Below are 20,316 nucleotides of genomic sequence, written 5' to 3'. Positions count from 1 at the left end.
CTCAAAGGGCAAACACACGAGTTATTTGAGGAAGGGGTGGGGAGGCAGGGGGATATTTCCAAACTGTTTTCCAGGATGCCTGGACAAATTTACAACTCTCCCAAGAGAGTATCTGAAGGGTTTGATGTGTTTTCATTTCCATTTCTCTAATATCAATTTGAGGCATTTTTAATATAGTTGTTGACAGCTTGGATTTTTTCATTTGGGAATTTTCTATTTCTATCCCCTGACTATTCATCCATTGGGGAATGACTAGTTTACCAACACATTTGAGTCCACTCTTTATAAATCTTGGCTTTCAAACTTGCATCAGAGAAACTTTTGGCAAAGATTTTCTTCCCACTTATTTCCTGTCTAATTGCAACTGCATTTGTTTTGTCTGTGCAAAAACTTTTCAATTTTACGTAATCAAAAATATCCTTTGTAGTCCTCCCTCCAACCTTTTTTTTGGTCATGAACTCTTTCTTTATCCAAATATTCAAAAGGCATTTCCTTCTTCTTGATCTTCTTGATCTTCTAAACTGCTAATGATGCAACCCTTTATATCTGAGTCCTCTATCCATTCCGGATTTATCTTGGTATATGGTGTGATACCACTCTGAACCTAATTTCCAGTTTCTGTGAACTAGAAAGTCCTTATTTACTGGATGGAGTAATTGGGCTTATCAGAGACAGTGGATACAGACTGCACTGTGTTTTGAGTCAAGAAGTTCTGAGTTCAAATCCAGCCTGGCCTACCTGTGTAACCCTGGGCAAGTCACTGAACCTATTCGTCTCAAGTTTCCTCAACAGCAAAACAGGGCAAATTGTACCTACCTCTCAGGATAGCTGTGAGAATCAAATGCGACATTAATAAAAAACACCTAGCCCAGTAGGTAATATATAAATGCTTATTCTTTTTTCTTTCCTCTTCTGTAGGTCATGTACCCAATCTGTTCCAATAATTGACTTGTCTCTGTGTTTTACCCAAAAGCCAAATTATGTGGTATCCCAGGCAATCAAGACATTCGAACCACTTCAGTTGGCCCCAACTTCTATGTTCTTTGAAGAAATGTCAAACTTACCTTCATGAGACCAAGAAATTTCCACTTTCCCTTCCACTTTGGTTCTTTTCGGTTTATCAGGACCAAAAATGACTTTAGGATCAGAAGAACAAAAGAAAAAGCAAGGTGTAACTTAGAAGATCAGAGGCAATGACTGGAATCCTTCCAACATCTCTCTGCACAGCCAGGTGCTAAATGTCCTAGGTCCCCAAGCATCCTCAGTTTTTCAGAATCTTTCTGTGAAGCCAATGGGCTGATGCCTTTATTTCTGAATTTAAATGAACAAATCTATTGATTTATTTTAATAAGTTTATTTAATTTAATAAATTTCCATACAATAATACTTGTATTTAATAAATTTATTAAAATAAACCATAATTTTTCTCATTTTTTTTCAGCCAAACTTTTTTTGGGGGGGAGGGGAACAACCAAGGAGATTTCTTTTGGATTTTTTTCAAAATGGTGCTTTCTAGGATCCCTAGCAGCTTGACAAATTATTTACAAAAATTCCAAAAATAGGCACCACAAAATTAAATCAATATCCAAATTATTTTGTATCTTGGATATTCAAAAAATTTGGATAATTTGAATCACCCTTGACTTCTATCATCCTTGTAAAAATGTTGAAAAACAACCTTCCTGAGAGCAGGAAATTCCCAAGGTTTCCCTTCAACCTTTTGTCCTTTGGGTTTTATTATGACAAAGGTCATTGTAGAAGTTGGAAAAATAAAAAAAAAAAAACAGTGCATGATGGCCCCACAGAAAATCAGAAAAATTGCTCAGAATTATTCTTACGCCTCTCTTTCTGAATATCAAGACACTTAATGCTCAGGGACCTCTGGGATTCTTGGTTTTTCTCAATCTTTCTGTGAGTTTAAGTGAACAAATTTATCGATTTATTTTAATAAAAAGGATCCACAATAAAAATTTCCATTTTAAAGGTATATTTTCTCATTAAAAATTGTGAATAATTTGAAAACAGCAATTTAAGAAATAGCTTATACTTTTATAGAGAGACTGTGAGGCCATCTTGGTTTTAGATATATAGAGTTTGTGCAAATGGAGTAAAAATTACAACAAATGGAATTTCTTTTATTAAATTGATACTTTTTAAATTTGTTGTATTTTTCTTTTTGAGTCAACCAAACTATTTCTTTATTTGGACAAAGAAGTAGATTTCTCTCATTTTTTGTACAACTTTTTCAAAACAGTGCTTTTCAGGACCCCTGAAAGTCATGACAATTATCTACAAAAATTCCAAAAGCAAGCACCAAAGTATTAAAGCAGAATCCAAATTATTTTGTATCTTGGTCAGTGAAAAAATTTCGATCATTTGGACTGGTCTCCATTTCTATATTTCTTAAGGTACTGTTGATATACCATCTCCTTGACACCAGAAGAAATGCTGAGAACCCTTTCATGGCTGGAAACAAAAGGAAATTTCCTGATCTTTTTTACAAACCAAATGTTGTAGCTCCCCTTTTTTTGAGCAAAGACCTACATCACTTCACTCTATTTTTGCCCAACAGAACTGCATGCCCTGCACAGAAAAAGAGAACATCTAAAATAATGTTTCAAAAGCTTCACAACAAAAATTCTTCCATTTTAGAGGTATTAAATATTTTCTCATTAAAAGTTGTGAATAACTTGAATATAACAATTTATGAAATAGCTTGTACTTTTATACAGCGACTGTGCAGCCATCTTGGTTTTGGATACATAGAATTCATTCATGCAAATGGAATAAAAATGACAAAAAAATGAGATTCTTAAAAAGAAATATGTAACTTGGAAATATCAGCAGTAACAAAGTAAAACACTCTAAAAAAATTCTCAATATACTCTCATCCTGAAAAATAAATGTTCAAAAATAAGAATATGCTGCATTGAAAGGTGCAGGATAAAATGCAGTTTCAAATTTGTGTTTGTGCACATGCACAGACAAGCAGAGATTCTAAACAAAAGTAACTGAATTAAGGCTTCTCAATTGCTTATGTTTAACTTTTCATCATGAAAGAAAAATATGAACAACAGTTAAACTACAAAGTTAAATGGAGAGAATTTCCTCCTATTTTTTAAGTAATCACAAAAATAGTGATTCTAAATCAAACTCATTTCGAAACCCAGAAACTGTTCCTGTTTTGTAGAGAGGGAAAGGTCATCCTTTGTAACCATGTACATATAAAAATGGTAACACTGAGTTTCCTGGATGAAAACTGAAACTCACCCACAGCCAATGTTCTTAGCTGGGAGAAGATCTCATTGTCTCATAGTCACCCAACTGCCTTTCTGACCTTTGCATCCTTAGTTGGAAAATGAAAGAGGAGGCTCAGACAATGTCCAAGGCCCCTTCTCAACTCTAAAACAAAATCAAAATTAATTTATCTAGAAAGCCAGGACTAAGTGATTTCTATAATACCTACTTTACGGTTATAGCCAACACAGACCTAGGTTCGTTGTCCTTCTTGCTTAAAGAGGACCAAAATGACATTACTATGCCAGGGTCAAGGTAGAGTATGTTCGACTGCAGCTGATTAGACCAATACAAGCTTAGAAGGCTCCACCACAGATCAGGCAGAAATAGTCCATGTGAACATTTGGAGTGGGGATGGCTCTAAATTTGGTTAGCTACAACCTTATGGTACAGCAGCAGCTGGGTGGCACAGGAGATGGAGTTCAAGGCCTGGAATCAGAAAGACCCATGCTGAAATCCTACCTCATACATTTAATAGGTCACTTCACCTTTCTTACCCTCTTCTTTGCATTGGAGGATCAAACGATATATTTGTAGAGTGCTTAGCAGAGGACATGACACGTACCAGCTGTTTAATAAATGCTTGTTTCTTTCCTTCATAAATTCGTAACCCTAATGATGATAACCCTAATTATCTGGTTACAGTATAATGTTAAACTTCTCAGAGACAAGTTAGTAAAATTTCAGGATTATGAAATGGAGAGTAATAGAAAATATCAATACTAAAATCTTTCAGGCACTTCGGGTTACGTATTACCACTCCATTATAACTCAAGTACCTGGGGGACAGGGGAGGGTCAGTGCTTTGCACAGACTAGGTTGTCGACTAACCAAACACTGTGTTTTAATAATGAAACTTCTTTGACTCGTGTTTTTATGAATAGAAATGATTATGAACAATACATAAGAATGCAGACTCAGTCTTGGAGGACAAGTTGTCTTTCAAATCACTGAATTTTTCATTGCTTTGATAAGATTATTGAAGTGAGTACATTTTCCAAAATGATCCCAATAGTTTTACAAGAAAACTTTTCCTCAACAGACGTAACAAATCGCTCATCTCACTTTATTCTGTATACCTGAGGCAAAGAGAGAAAAGAGCTTTGATTTTAAACCTGCAGCTCTGGTTTTAAGCCACGTATTTGGAACTCAGTGCAATGTATGCAATAATTCTGACCAGATTTTGGCTGATGAGCTCTCCTGTTGACTACAAGCCTAACACTGCTTCCCAGATACCCAGGAGCATATCAAACTGTCATATCCTGGCCAACTAAAGACTAGACAAATGCTGAGTTATACAGCAAGCTAACAGACTCAGATGATGTCAGAACTGGAACCTTAGAGCCTCTCTGGTACAGCCCCTCCACATTGACTAGAGAAGGAAAGAGAAGCCCAGAGAAATCTGGACCAAGGGCTTACTGGTGACAAGTAGCCCTGGACAAAGTATGAGCTTCCTGTGAAGTATGGATAAGGTCCTGGACTTTTTGGTCAGGAAGATCAAAGTTCGAATCCAGCCTCAGCCACTACATGAGCTCTACAGCCCTGGGCAAGTTTCTAACCTCTGTCTGCTGTAGTTTCCTCAACTGCCTCCCAGGATTGTTGTGAAGATCAACTGAGTTACCACCTGTAAAGTGCCTTGCAAACCTTTAAGTGCTCCATAAGAATGAGCTATTATGGTGATGAATTGGCCTAGCCAGATGCGTTGACTTATTAAACAGTTTCTTGATAATAATCTGCTGAAAAGAAAATAATGCAATGTTTCTATACATCCTTCATCACCACCTTATCCCATTCTCTACTGTGACTTTTCCAAACCTCATCCCTCCTCAAACCTCCCAAAGCTTCCCCATCGCCACACTTCCAGCTGAGAATTTGTCCTCAGACTTAACTGAAAATACTGAGCTGTATTCTCCATGAACTCCCTTTCCTCCCTTCTTCCTCATCTCCCATCCCTCAGGTGCCTTCTGCCACTCTCCTCCTCCATCCGTCTCACAGGATGAAGTGAGCTTACTCCTGATCAAGGCCAAGCCCTCTACTTGCTCAAGACATCCCCTTCCATTTCCTCTTCCTCTCTACTGGCCCATTTCCTGTAAGTCCATCTGCCTCTAAGCATGCCCTTCCCTAGGGCAGCTAGGTGGCACAATGGATAGAATCAGAAAGACTCATATCCCAGAATTCAAATCTGGCCTCAGACATTTACTGTGTGACTCTGAGCAAATCCCTTCCCCCTGTTGATCTCAGTTTCCTCCTCTGTAAAATGAGCTGGGGAAGGAAATGGCAAAGAACTCCAGGATCTTTGCAAGAAAATCCCAAATGGGGTCACTAAGAGTTGGGCACAACTGGAAAATAACCTAACGATCACAAGGATGCCCATGTTTCCCTTCACTTGATGCTTCTATTCATGTTATCATTCTTTATCTTCTTTGTCCTTTGTGGCTAAACTCAGAATACTCCACGCCTCAACTTTCTCTCTTCTTGCTCTCCTATTAATCCCTTAAAGCCTGGCTTCCAGTCTCATAATTCCACCAAAACTGCTCTGTCCAAAGTTACCCATGATCTCTTAATGGCCAAATCCAATAGCCTTCTCTCAGTCATCATTCTCCCTGACTTTTCTGCAGTCTTTGACACTGTTGAACACTTTCTCCTCATGTGTGTATGTGTGTGTTTGTATGTTGTATTGCTTTGCACGCAATGTTCCCCCATTAAATTGCAAGTTCCTTGAGGGCAGTAACTGTCTTTTGCCTCTTCGTATCCCCAGTGCTTTGCATAGTACCTCCCATACATAGTAAGAGCTTAATGAATGTTTATTGATTGATCAAGTAATTCAGTTGAGGCAGTTTTAAGCAAATTTCCTATTTATTCACTGAGTTTTCATTCTAACTTATCTGAATACTTCTAATGTAGCTGACCTATATAGACTCTAGGGGTCCTCATCCCAACTCACACTCACACTGGAGAGAAAGATCCCCAGAGAATAGCTAACTTTATCTCCCCGTCATGGTTCTGGAGTCTTCTTTAAGGAAATCAGCTTCAGCCCCAATTCTGGTGTTTCAGTACCAATTAATATCTCCTCATTATCAATACCAATAACTAGAGACTCACCATTAATTTAACCAATTAATATCAATTTGTTTTTACAAAGTGGTAAGTAGTGAAAATATAGAGCAAGAACTAAAGATGTGCAAAAATGAACCCCTGAATGAGTGGCACACTTGTCCCCTACCACGTCAGTCCTGAGGGACAGTGGCTAAATTGAATAGGGCTGTTACGAAGCAATCACTCAACCACTTCCAAATGCATCACCAATGAATGTGGTTGCTCCCTTACTGAAAGATAAAGTATCTCAGCTAACAGGTTGATTCATTAATGGGCTGCATGCTTCTCCTCCTGGGCTACTCCTGTACTGCTCAGCTGTCACCAAACTCTGGTAAGGACTCTAGTTTTTGGACCTCCTGGGCACTTTCTTCCAACCTCTTAAAACTCACAAAGTCTTAGTTTAAGCCAACACTCCTTCACCTAAAAGAAAAAAAACAGACACAAAAGAAACAGGAAAACAGCTATAGCATGTGCTTGCAGATGAGATGGTACCAAAGGCCCCAGGGCCTCTGTTTCACCCCAGTCTCCTAGCAGTTTGTGATCCTTAGTTGAAGGTAGCCAGGCAAAAAGCTCTCTTTGGTCACTTAGTACCTTTTGTATGTACACTCAGTTCTGGCTCAGCAGCCAACCCAAAGACTTTTACTCAGTAAGCAGACAGAAAACAGTTACCCCAACCATACAACATACTCCAAAGTAGAGAGCGACGTCTTGCCTTTCCACATCAGGAACCTCCAGAAATTGGCTTACCAAACGTACTCCTAGGACTGGGACCTCCTTGTCCACTTCCTGATTACACTAATAATTTTCATGATCATATATTCTATCTTGTTTAGAATTGGATGTTTTATCAACTTTAAAATATACTTCAAATATGTATTTAAAATTTGAAAAAAAAACTAATCAGCATTAAACCACATCATTTGCAATTTCATGAGAATATCAAAACCCTTAAAAGTAATAAGAAAACATTTTGAAACAGAAAAATTAGGGGGAAATAGTCTATAAGAAATCACTGTCCCAATTCAAAATGGCGTGACCTACATTGCCCACATAGCTGAAATTGATCTGAAACTAGGAAACTATGATTTCAGATATGATTTTGAATTATGAAATTTTTTATTACAAATACCAGAGGGTTGTTTTTAAAAGTACAATTTATACATTTAAAAATCTATTTCCATGCACATGTTTTCATCCATACACATACCCTACACACTTTTCATTAAGATGATGGAACTGATTAAAACACGTTTATTTCTAATGAGAAATGACAAGGTTATCTCAATTATAAATAAAGATGTTATCAATGACAAATTTTTTTAGCATTACAAAACCAACAATACAATCCTTAAGAACCTTGGGCCTTTCGATTTTGCTGGGAATGAAGAGCTTGCTCAAAGCCTTCTCTCTTTACGCCATGCCAGCATAAATGACATAACAGAAATATTCCAACTCTACCTTTCCATGTATCTGATCAATATTAAACTGGTTGCAACAGACTTCACAAACAAAGGAAACATAGGTAGACATTTCATAATCCCTACATACCACAGCTATAGTATTTATCTTCCAATGCAGCTGAAAATAAAGCCTACTTGTGAATAAATGATTAACTTGTGGTTTTCTCACCTTGATTCATTTTATAGTTAGAGCACAAGACATTTCCAAAGGGTATTATAAATGCTCAATCAGAGGTTCCCAGGTGACACTGCCCCCTAGGGGGCAGTAGTAGCCTCCAGTGCAATTGGGGGTGGGGATGTGAATAAAAATAAGGAGGGCAGAAGCATAAGGAAAGAAGAGAAGAAAAGAACATTGTGAAAAAAACCATTTGTATATGTTTCATCTGTTGCGCAACAGAGTTAAAATCATAGTGATTACATTATTTTCCAAATAAACACACAAAATGCAAGTTATAACTGATCAGCGGTCAAGTCTGCCAACCGGTCTTAACAAGCAAGTGTTGGAAGGTGAGCATGGGTCATCAGAATTTCAATGCAGGTAAAAAAACACAAATTTACAGTAAATTATTAGATTTTAGATACATCTTCTTTTAAAATATTTTATATTTTTTTAAATGAAGCAATTTTTTTTTTAAAAAAATTAAAGGGTTAAAGAAAACAGATTTCCAGGAGGGTGCGGAGTAATTTTTTTTGAAAAGGGGGCAGTAGGCAAATAAGTTTGGGAACCTCTGTTCTCGATAAAAAATAGGCCAAAGGTAGCCCAGGTTCCAGGACTCTTCACCATGGTCCAGAGTCTCAGAATACCCTGCCCCCATTTGACACAAAAAGATAATTATTAAATTACAAAAGTAATGAACACAATTGGTGTACATTAAAATTCTGTCAACTTGCAAGTCTTCATTTAATAAATACCAAATCTGTTCACGAGGGCTGGTAGGTGGAGCAGTGGATAGAGTGCCAAGCCTAAAATCAGGAAGACTCATCTTCCCGAATTCCAATCTGGCCTCAGACACTACCTAGCTGTGTGCAAGTCACTTCACCCTGTTTGCCTGTCTGTTTGTTCCTCACCTGTAAAATGGAATGGAGAAGGGAAAGGTGAACCACTCCAGCATCTCTACCAAGAAAACCCCAAATGGGATCGTGAAGGGTTGGACGTGACTGAAAAACTAAACAACAACAACAAAAATCTGCTCACTAGTTAAGCAATTCCCTAGATTTGAAACTGTGGATTAGGCGACTACGTAACAGGAAATCTCCCTGGGCAACAATCCACTTTTTATCCAAAATTCAGTTAAAGATCATCTCACAATCTTGTGATAAAACCTGGAAATTAAATTCAAGTCATAAACATTTATTGGCCACACATTATTTACAATATACATTTCTAAGCAGCAGCAAAACAAAGATGAAACAAAGTTCAAGCTGCTGCCCTCTAGGATCAGATAGTCCAGTGAGGGGGGTAGGATGGGTAGAGATTTTTTTGCTTTCTAGTAGAATTATATGAAAATAAAAAAGATGAAAGTTTTAAATTTTTATCCTTTATCTTAGGGTTAATTCAATCAAGTACCACAGACAAAAGCATTTAAGTAGGAAGGTTAAGGATAGGGGCCAGGGCCTGTAACTATGCCAGGCTACCTCTCTTAATTAACAAAGTCCATCAAAATTTACTCTAGCTTCACTCTCCATGCAGGCTGAAACCACTGTCAACCAGCTGTAGGTTAGACAAAATATAAGTAAACTCATTGTGTGTAAAAAGGTCAGCTTATCATTTGAGCTGTCTTTGGAAATGGCATATGAACATACACACATACGTACATTTGTCATTGAAATGCTTCTAATGTGAATGCTTTCTGTGTGGTCAGCAATATACATATGGGGAATAGACTTGAAGCTTTCAAATGTATGAAAAGAAATGGAGGTTTTGATATTAGAAAAAGAAAGAAAGAAATGCTGTCCCAGACTTTTATTCTTCCATTCCATTTTCTCCCCCACAGTTGGCACGGGCAATTAACAATGAGCAATTTGACAGATTCTCAATGCACATGAAAATGGATCATGGTAGAGCTAGAATCGAGTACACATTTCCAAAGCTTCCAAAAGACTCAAGGAGAAAAAAGGTCACTAACTTAACATTATTTAAAGATAATGATTAACCAAACAGTAATACATTTTTACTCCTGGTTTCCATTCTAACATATCTAACATTTACGCTTCCTTGTGCCACAAAGTCATCAAATCTTACAGAAGTAGCAAAAAGTACTGTTAGTTTAGGATGCATGAAAATATTTAAGCTTGATCATCTATCCCCCAAATAACAGCAAATCCAATTTCTATAATGCAAATAAATCATTCCTAATCCAGTAACGTCTGAAATAAATATAGCATGATAGAAAACATCACCAAAAACACTAACACCAAGTTTCAACACTGAAAATCTACTAAGAGAAATACATCGGAGCCTTGCTCTACTGCTATCCTAGAGGACTACGCCACAGGCCCATCTTCCAGGACAAACTGCCTTTTGGTATATGCAGGCAAGTAAGTCAAACCCCCTGGATTATGATGGGAAGCTCCCACCTTCCACTGAATTCTGCCTTTCAACAAAGAAGGTTTTATTGAAGTTCTAGCCTATTTTTTAAAGTCATAAATAATGACTTAGTCAATTATACGTAATAAGGTACTAGCCTAAACGTCTTCAGGGTGAATAACATTCCTGGGGTTCCAATGAAGTGCACTCATGTGAAACATAAACGTACCTGCCTAAATATTGTAATAACTGGATCATGAAAGGAATGATATTATAAAAGACTTAAGACACTGCATTTTTAATGGTTATAATACTGGAACACTGTCAAATTTCTGTATAAAAATGGCTTCCGAGCCATTTCTTACACAAATTCAAAGGTTGTCCAAGTACTTCACAAGGGAGGCAGTGATTGGTTCCTTCACCGAGCTGTCTTCAAAGTAAACTTTTTTTTGAAAGAGTAACTATTTGAAGATATTTCAAATGATAAACTAAATACACTTTAATTCCTTAAATCTTTCAGCCACCAGGAGACATACTTCCTGAAGAGCACCAGTTTGCTACTGGAGAAACGCAAAGACTGTCCTTTATTCTGAAGCCAAAATTCAATGATAACTGGCATGGCTACTCACCAACTGGGGAAAAAATCAGAAGCGCTCCTGAATCAGCTCTTAGTACAACACTGTTTGATTTCACAGGTTTTATCCATTTAGAGAATGAAACTTGGACATCCTTTTTCCCCCTTCACTCACCCCATCCTCTCCCTCATCAAACTTGGAACTCTTTGAAACACCTAGGCCTAAATTTTAAATCAAATTGCATATGAATTAAGAGGTAACAAGTGCAAATAATAATAAGAAAAAAAAATAAGATAAAGTACTAGGTACGGTTACCTCCAAAGTAACCAGCCAGAGTTTTCTATGGGGAAAAAGGCCAAAATTAGGCAAATTTTTGAGCTCTCTCTGCTGCTGCTCTGAAATTAGCCACCTCTAAATTAAAGACAATTTTTACTCTAACCCCATGAGAGCCTTCCAGCTGGGACTTTCCTCGAGACCCACTCTGGCTGCAATGGCAGCTCCCAGGCCCAGAAGCGGGCCACCTCCACAGCACAATGCACGGACATGAATATGCTCAAATGGGAGCCTCAAACGCTGTAACATAGTGAACTGCTGTCCTATATTTGAAACAATTTATGGAAATTGCTGCTGCTATGCAGATGTATCGGGAAGCCAGGAAGGATGTGACAACAAGTCTGAAAGGTAAGATGTAAACCTGAGATTTTGGCAGTCGTATCAAAATATGCCCAATAATCGGCATTTCCCTAGTTCTCAAACACCTCACTATTTTATGTATCCTCTTTTCACTATAATATGAAACAAAATGCGACTCAAGTAAAAATACATTTTAAAAGATGATTAAGTTTTGTAAAATTAAATAGTATAAATAAATCACACATATTATTTTTGACAACATGAAATAACTAAAAAATAGTGTGCAATAAAATACTGTGAGGCACATTTCAATCCTCACACATCACTGGCCTGACGGAAAACTGGGAAAATATCAGCAAAATTCTAGTGAACACATCACATCCACACAGAGAAATTCCAAAAAGGTTTAAGACTCTAAGAGTCGTCAATTACACAGGCACTTCCCATGTAAACAGTCTCCAGCACAACTGAAACTGTGTTGGCACCAACCTAGCAGACAACAGAATCGGAAGAGAAGCCTTTGTTGCCGACTCTTTGTTCTGTGTAGGTATTATACTTCCTAAAGACTGGAGAATTTATGAAGCATAAAAATTATATTTGAGTATAATGAAGAACTCAAATATAAGACTATATGGAATTAGTAAAAATGGATTAATTTATCTGATATCTACCATTTTGTTGAGATTTCAAAATACACAAGCCACATTTTCAATTTACCAATAATCTAGTTTTTCCAAAAAAATAATCAAGAATTATCAGTTGACTTAGTAAAAAGAATTTGAGTACATGAGAAACTGTCTTGTGAATCTCATTTTGAAAGGAGCTTAATTACTTAAGCTTTGATTTGACTTCAATGTTATCTACATAATAAAGCAAAGACATGTTTTAGACAAAAACTTTTTGATTGGCCATTCTCATTCAGAAAGTTGAGGTGCTTAAAATGAGTACAAATAAATAAAACTAGAATTTTTTTTTTGCATAAATGTTTCCAGTCATGTCAAGCTGCTGACAATTGAGATGCCTTAGTAGTGGGCAGCTCCAGAAGAGCCTGAACTGTGACACCAACTTTCACCAGGCCTCTTTCTTCCAAAATATGGTGTGGCAAGCAGAGTCTTTCCTGGAAAACAAAAAGGACAAGGCATGATCTCTAGGCTGTGGATTTTGAGTAGCACAGCAGAACTCTACTAACTTGGAAAGAAAGCAGTATGAGTTAGTGAGAGACAGGTCTCATTAAAAGGATATTTGTTTAAGATGAATTTACCTTTTTGAAAAAAAAGTATACAAACACAGACTAGGTGGACAGCTTTGTCTAGCAGACATTATTAAGATACTGGCTTTAACATATAATGACCAAGGATGGATAAATGATGATCAATAAAACTTGATAAATGGACACTGTGAAGTGTTGGAGATATTTATTCTCTCCAATAACTTCAGTCTTTCCTTTGCAAATCTTTGACCTTGAAATGTGAAACAAGAATTTACAAAAGGTAAATTTCAACCCAGCCCAACCCAGTCAAGAATATCCCTTTGTCATTCAACATACTGAGAGTATTTTGTTATATAAAATATTGTTCCATTTTCCTGTTTTCAAATTAACTTTTTCAGTAAGAATAGTTAAGAAGAATTCTATGTGTTCAAAATAAATTGTGTGGCCTTAGTTTTAAAATGAGAATGAAAGCATCAAAATAAAAATGGCAAAGAAGGGCAATGTAAAGAGTAAAACAGTGGGTTAGAAAGAATACTCTCTCAGTTCAGAAAATAAGAAATGCAACTTTAAAACAATATGAGTCTTACATATAAACAAGTAGTAGGTAATAAGGAGAAAAAAAAAAATCTCTTGCTACCACCCCTGGAATTTTAAGTCTATCATATATGGGGCATAATAGAAAAAGTTTTTTGAAGGTAAAAAGTTAAGAATAATTCAAAAACGGGGGGAACAATATGGTTCAGTGGAATATGCACTCAATTTGGGATAAGATGTGAGTACAAAACCTAACTCTGCCACTTATGCCCTCTGTGACCTTGGGCAAGTCACTCTGGGCCTCAGCTTTCCCACCTCTGAAGTCCTCTCCAGCTCTACAGCTATGATTCAGTGATATCATGATAATGACTTATAATTTAAATATACATTTCTTTTCTTAGAAAAGGGGGCTCTTTCATATTCAATTCCACTGAACATAAAACTCAGCCAAGGCCCACATTTTCTGTAACCTTCAATGGATAGACAGCTCAGTTGACCCAAGTCCATTACAGCCTGCTACCCCAGGCATGCAGGCAGGCCTTCTCACATTCAGTCAATTGCACCTATGTTTACAGGAACAATTTGACGGTGTCATATTTTAATTATACTTCAGATCCTGCTTTAAATAAACAAGGTTCTGCTTTAAATCCTTCTTTGCTAGTAAGAAAGACACTGTTAAAGGTGAGCAGGATCACTTCTAACTGTATAGTTTGATTGGTCCAGACATCATCAAAAGCTGCTACTAAAGTTTTCAAGAAATAAGGAAAATAAAATAGATAATACATTCGATATGATCATTCACCAAGAACTTGAATCCCCAGCCCAGAGGAAAATGGCCCGAGACCCAAGCACTCATGACTGCCCATCACGTAAGGATAATGATCTCTATCACCAAGGGTTCGGGCCCATGGAGAGTCAGTTCCATGCTCTGTTCCATACTCTGCAATTCAACAGCTTCTCCAATAGGTCAGAAGAAGCCCAGTAAGATTATCTAAAACAGCAGCCAAAACTGAATCTGGAAATCAAGGGACCCTCAGGACTTGAAGAAGTTGTGATTTCCTAAACACTCTGAGTCTTAGTGGACCATCTTCTAAAATCTCTGTGGCAGAAATAAATGCGCTATCTTGTGGCCACTCCTTTGATGAGGAAAGAGCCTCTCTAGATTTCGCTGGCTTAATCCCCAAATATACAGCCTTTCCAGCCTGGTAGAATGCCCCACCCAAGGGATTATGCTCTACCTTTGAGTGCCATGAGGAGCACTTTAGTGAACATGTATGAGAGGATTTTAGTGAGAACATTTTAAACAAATTCTAATTACCTGTGAGACACCCAATTTTTTACAGGCATCGAGAAAGTTTTCTACATTTCTTCGACATTTTGCCATGCTTAGCTTAGGCTGTAAAGAGAAGAATTTCATGAGTCACCAAATTTTCATTAGCTAGAGGTCATCACGCACTTTATACAATAGAAAAGAGCCTGACTAGAGCCCAAATATATTAAAGTGTATTATTCAGGGCAATGGAATTCTAAATTTACAAATGCTTTGATAAAACTTACTCTGTAAACAAAGGGACTTACCACTGCTGGTGATGGTACATGAATGCTAGCTACGGAGCGTGGCCTTATATGATTGGCTAAATGGCAAAGGACTACTCCATCCATTAATGCTGCTCCAATATCATCAGGCAAAATTACTTTTAACCTCGATTCAAGATTCTAGTTTTAAAAAAAAAAGAGGATTGGGTTGCAAATAGTTCACATCTTTAAAAACAACCGGTATACTTTTCCTACAACTTATTATACAATCAACATATTTTTAAGAGCACTGCTTCATTGAAAGTAAAATTAACCTCATTTTCCCAATCAATAATTAAAATCTGACTCCATTTCTGCACAGCAAATCAAAACTAGCAATGTTAACTTACATTACGAAGTTGTCGTATTTGCTCCCTTTCCTCCCTTAAATGTTCCATCTTTCTTCTCATTGTAAATCCAGGATCTGCTGTCCCATATTCCTGGCGAGATGAACGGCTGAAAGCTATGAAAACCAGACATTTGCTTGCTTTTAACACAGGCAGTGAAAATAGCGAAACAGAAAAAAAATCAACGAACACTGGCAAAAGAGGCACGATGAAAAGGAATCCGTGCAAAATTAAGTGACACGTATGTTTCAATGTCTTTACCAATACATCGATACATATTAAAACACATTAACACAACAGAGTGAAAGCCTACTCATCTGCATAACTGAGAACAGAAAACTGAGCAGGCATGTGAGCGTTTTTGGATCCCTGCATGTTCTCATCTGAAATAAGTTGTTAGAATTTTATGACCTGACTTTAAAAAGTGATGACTAAATGGAATTCAGACTTTCATTCTCTTTATTATGCTTGAAGGTCAGTATGCTTATTCAGGAACAAGGACTGTGATTGAATACCTTGCCAAGGCACCTGGATGCATTTTCTTTGGGGCTTGCCAAATACAAAAAGATCTCTTTTGGAAAGCCAACATAACGGCATGCCATCATTTTAAACAGGCTTGGGTCTGCTCATTTTAGGCAGGAGTGCTCATTTTAAGAGCAGTCCCAGTAGGATAGAAATAAGATTCCAGTATCTCAAAGACAAAAAACTCAAGTGTGCAGGAGCTTGAAGGTGAAGAGTTCCAAGAAAGAAATGGAGAACAGGAACTGGAAAGACAAAGCTAAGAGAAAATTCTTTTTTAGGAGGGGAGAAAGAAATTACATAGAGCCAATAGCTATGGACTAAGTGCCATTTCATTCAGAAACTTGAGTTACATATAACCTTGGAGACATTGAATTTAGAGAACAGATTTTACCTGATCTAGGTTTCAAGCCAAATGGACCGTGTGAATAACTGTCAGTTCTGTCATAATCCTACAAATGAGAACAAACCGATATAACCTATTGGCTTTCACAATGACCAAGCTAGTTGTTCACATGTGCGCCCTTCTTTTGCCACTCTCATTCTCCCCCTAAATATTGCCCTTCTATATAGGAGAGATCTGTGCTTCAAATAAAGTAGATAAAGCATTTAATAACCATTATTTATTTTCCGACTGACTAAACACTTAAGTCTTTGTGTATATCTCACCACATACAATGTGAAAAAAGGGCAGAAACAATATTCATGAAAGACAGGAAATAAGTAGATAGGATTTAAGGAAATAAGGGTGTGATTAAAGCCTCAGAAAAGTCAAGGCAGCTCTGCAGTGAGGCTCAGCAATCCAATAGAAAAATTAATTGGTCAGCAACACTTACTGATTACCTACTAGATGAGGAATTTATAATAGAGTGGAAAACTATACTCAGCAAACCCTTAAACTCTCACTAGTAGGATCTGCAGGGCAAGTACGAACCTGTTCTCAGGCCTATGGGTGAACTTCATGTTTCAAAGCCCTTAGCTATACATCTCCCTTGATTACCGTAACAACTCCATGAGGCTGACAGAGCGCATAGAATCGTCTCCATTTTATGGCAAAAGCTGAAGCATTCAGAATTCTCCTCCAACTCTCAAATATTCAGCATGGAGGCCAACAAAAGCTCTATTTCAGCCCCCCAAGTCTTCCCCATGTTACTGTGCTCCTCCATTAGCTCAGATAATCAAGGCTAAAGATGTATATGTAGCAATAAATGTAGAAGGGATGATGTGAAATCCCAGACATGTTATTTCAGCAACTCAAATCTAAAAATGTTCTGAAAATTATTCATATCTTATTTCTCCATACATATTTACCAATTGATTTCTCTAGTTGCATTGAAATTTCTTAGTAAAATATTAAGACATAAAGCAACTAAAAGCACATATAACAGAAAGAAAAAGTATGCCTCTTTTAAGTAAAAGAAAAAAACCCCCACCCTGTCACGCCCACACAGTTAAGCATCATACTCGGCTACTGAAACAAATGAACAAATGCGCCATCATCCCCCAGGCAGTAAGAGTGTCCTGGCCAAGCCCTGAGCTCTCCAGATAACTACAGAATCAGGAAACGATTCTAGACTTTGAGCAGGAAAGAAGCTCACAGGTCATCCAGTCTGAAACCTCTCATTTATATAGAAGAATATGCTGAAGTACACAGAGAGAAAGGGACTTGGCCAAGGTCACAGAGACCTTCTCTCCATGCTGGGCTATCACACAATCATCGGCTTAACTCTGCTCTTGTGGTCAGGCACAGCTCTATGATGCTAAAACATGCCCAAGTGGGAAGTCACTGTTACAAGGTCAGAATGTTAGAATGGGAATTTCTCACAAATTTTAACAGTTGTCCTTAAAATTTATTACTTATTTTCAAACAATAAGGAGGTGGGAAAAGTCATCCAGATGATGCATTACTTTTTCTAGGAAATATGTATACAAGATGTTCGTCAATAATAATGCATAGATATCAGACTCAAAGATTGACCTTAGTAAAAGAGAATGCGCATAGAAAAGGTAATGGGGTTAAACTTTTAATGTATTTGCCAAAAAGAATGTTTATTGCTTCCCAAGGCCAAAAAAAAAAAAAAGTGTGAATCAGTAACATTGTACAAAAGAGAAGGATGAAGTGAAGATGTCAGGAGGAGGAGGAGCCCTGCACACACACACACACACACACACACACACACACACACACACGCAGCCACACATGCACACACGCAAAAAGAGAACATGTACCTCAGATGATACTGGAGACTGTGGGGACACATTAGCATTATCACTGTCTTGCTAAAATAAGAGACAAAAAAATGTGAAACAGAAGAAATTAAAACACGTGAATGATGACCCAGGGAGACGTGTAAGAAACTCAAAATTGTCAGCTAGGTGTGACACTGAACACTGAGCATCATCTACTACAGGCTATATGTGGGGGACCATTTCCAAAGACCTGTGCCTGTGGAAAAATGTTCCTTTGCCAGGATTACTTCCTGATGACAAACGATGATAAACCATCCCGTTCCTCCTGAAAAATTTACGGTAGGCTCCCCAATAACTGGAGCTTGCACTGGGATAAGCACTCAGCAAGCACTTGTCTAAAATGATGTTAAGTTCCCTCCACTTGGAGCCAGGACTATAACAAATGAATTCAGGGCTGAGCTGAACTTTGCTGCTCACGAAGAACTCAAACCCTCAGTCTTAAAGTCTGTCCCACTTAGGGAGTCCTACATCCCAGTGAGGTCTCATCCTCCACAGGCAACTCCGTTCCATCTCTCCCCCCACAACTGTGACTAGCTGCTTAGTGCAACATCACCCATTGTTTGTTCTGTTCCAAATGTCCACAGAAGTCACAGGGAAAAATAGGGTGGCAAGGCTGGAGAAAGAAAAATGAGACTCCTGGACCAATTCCTGATTTCATCCATCTCTGGTCCTACTTCCTAAACACTACGGAGTTTAGGGCAGCGAAGTCAGCATTCCCTGTCACTTGAACTATCTGTTTGTGTCCCTCCCACCCCTAGTCATCACTTATGAATCTAAACTATTGATCAGATGAGTTTATTCACAAGTCTGCTGTGTGTGGTTTGGATTACCTTGCCGTTTTAGCCAATGAGAATGCTGGGAACAGTCCAACTTAAGATCTGTCACTTCTCAGGATTTATAAATAAACTTATCTTTGATTTATCAATGAGAACCTAAGATTTAAATCGTGGTCTATGAAACTAAGATACAGGAAGATAAGACCAAAATTCACAAGGAATATACAAAGGCAATAAAAAACAAATGTTAATAAAACTACTGACAACATGACGACTCTGAAGTCTGTGGCTAATGGATGCTCTACAAGTTACGTGATAAATAATCAGAGTGTCATCGATGTTAAGAGTGTTTATTATGGACTAAAAAACCACAGAGACAGTGCAGTATAGTGTCTAGAGAGACAGTCTACTCAATATTACCCAAGTTCAAGTGTAGCCAACACATACCACCTATGTGATCCTGGAAAAAAATCATTTCACCTTTCAGTGAAGGAGACTCTGTAAAGACTTGAAGTCTGGGCTTCTTTACCTTTTGGATGTCACAGACCCCTTAGGCTATCTGGTGAAGTCCATGAACCTCTGCTCAGAATAATTGGCTTTCAAAATATTCATAAGTGAAGAGAATACTGAACTGAAAATTAAAATGTAATTTTTTCCATTCAAGTATAAGGACCCCCTGAAACTATCCACAGACTCCTCGAGGAACCCCAGGTTAAGATCCCCTGCACTATGTCATGGACAGCTGCCAAAGGTGAAGGAAGTCATCATACCAGGAGTTTTCCACATCACAAGTTTGTCCCCACAAAAAAAAAGTGGGGAGGGGAAAGGAAGAAACAGGAAGGCAAAATAATTCCAATAACTGATAATTGTCTTCTTACCTCATCATGTTCATTTCCACTTGAATTCTTCCTTAAGGATTTATACTGCAAAACATTTGAAAAGCAAAAATGATTTTTTTTCCTCTGCCATACCATTCAATTAGAATCAAATTCAATAAAAGGTGAAGATTAAAGCACCCCAGAACTCTTCTTACTTGTTCTGAGCTACTGAATTTTATGGTCACTATATTTTTCTTATAGTTTGGTGTTGCCAAAAAGTGCAACCAGCCAAAAATGTAGTGGGTTATAAAAGTAGCTGTAAAAAGAAGCCAACTTTGCAATGGCTACACTCATCTCCTAAAGCAACGCAATGCTTCCTTTGGTGCCAGTGGTATCATCATTCTCTATCACCCCAGCTTGAGACCATACACTCATCTACAACTTCTCTCTTTCTTTTACCCCTTAGGTACAGTTCATGACCTAGACCTGTCAATTCTTCTGTGAGCTATCTCTTAGATCTGGATCTTGCTCTTCATTCCCATTGCCATGACCATATCTCAGAACCTCATTACATCAGGGCTGAGCCACAGTAACACCCTTCTCTTAAGTGGACCCTCTGATTCCAGTCTCTTCTACTACCAATTTATTCTGCAGATAACTGGCGTAACAGAATATTAGACCTGAAGCAATGAAGACCTA

At 37.7% G+C, this 20,316-nt stretch overlaps 1 protein-coding gene across 2 annotated transcripts in view; it reads right to left on the bottom strand.

Moving 5' to 3' along the window:
* Window positions 1-12,299: 12,299 nt before the first annotated feature.
* LRCH2 (leucine rich repeats and calponin homology domain containing 2) overlaps window positions 12,300-20,316 on the bottom strand; it is an 89,137-nt gene continuing 81,120 nt past the window's right edge. The window contains exons 15-21 of one of the 2 annotated variants that reach the window (XM_072626780.1): window positions 19,678-19,722; window positions 18,003-18,053; window positions 16,168-16,225; window positions 15,258-15,370; window positions 14,911-15,048; window positions 14,651-14,728; window positions 12,300-12,705 (exon numbers count right to left, since the gene is read on the bottom strand). In XM_072626780.1, the coding sequence (XP_072482881.1) occupies window positions 12,586-12,705; window positions 14,651-14,728; window positions 14,911-15,048; window positions 15,258-15,370; window positions 16,168-16,225; window positions 18,003-18,053; window positions 19,678-19,722 (603 nt within the window). In that variant the 3' untranslated portion in view covers window positions 12,300-12,585. The remainder of the gene's footprint in view (window positions 12,706-14,650; window positions 14,729-14,910; window positions 15,049-15,257; window positions 15,371-16,167; window positions 16,226-18,002; window positions 18,054-19,677; window positions 19,723-20,316) is intronic. The other variant, XM_072626779.1, reaches the window with a different exon arrangement.

The sequence above is a fragment of the Notamacropus eugenii genome, chromosome X, assembly GCF_028372415.1.
Source record: "Notamacropus eugenii isolate mMacEug1 chromosome X, mMacEug1.pri_v2, whole genome shotgun sequence".
Lineage (NCBI taxonomy): Eukaryota > Metazoa > Chordata > Mammalia > Diprotodontia > Macropodidae > Notamacropus > Notamacropus eugenii.
Note: the sequence above shows the minus strand (reverse complement) of the source record. Positions and strands in the feature narration are given on the sequence as shown.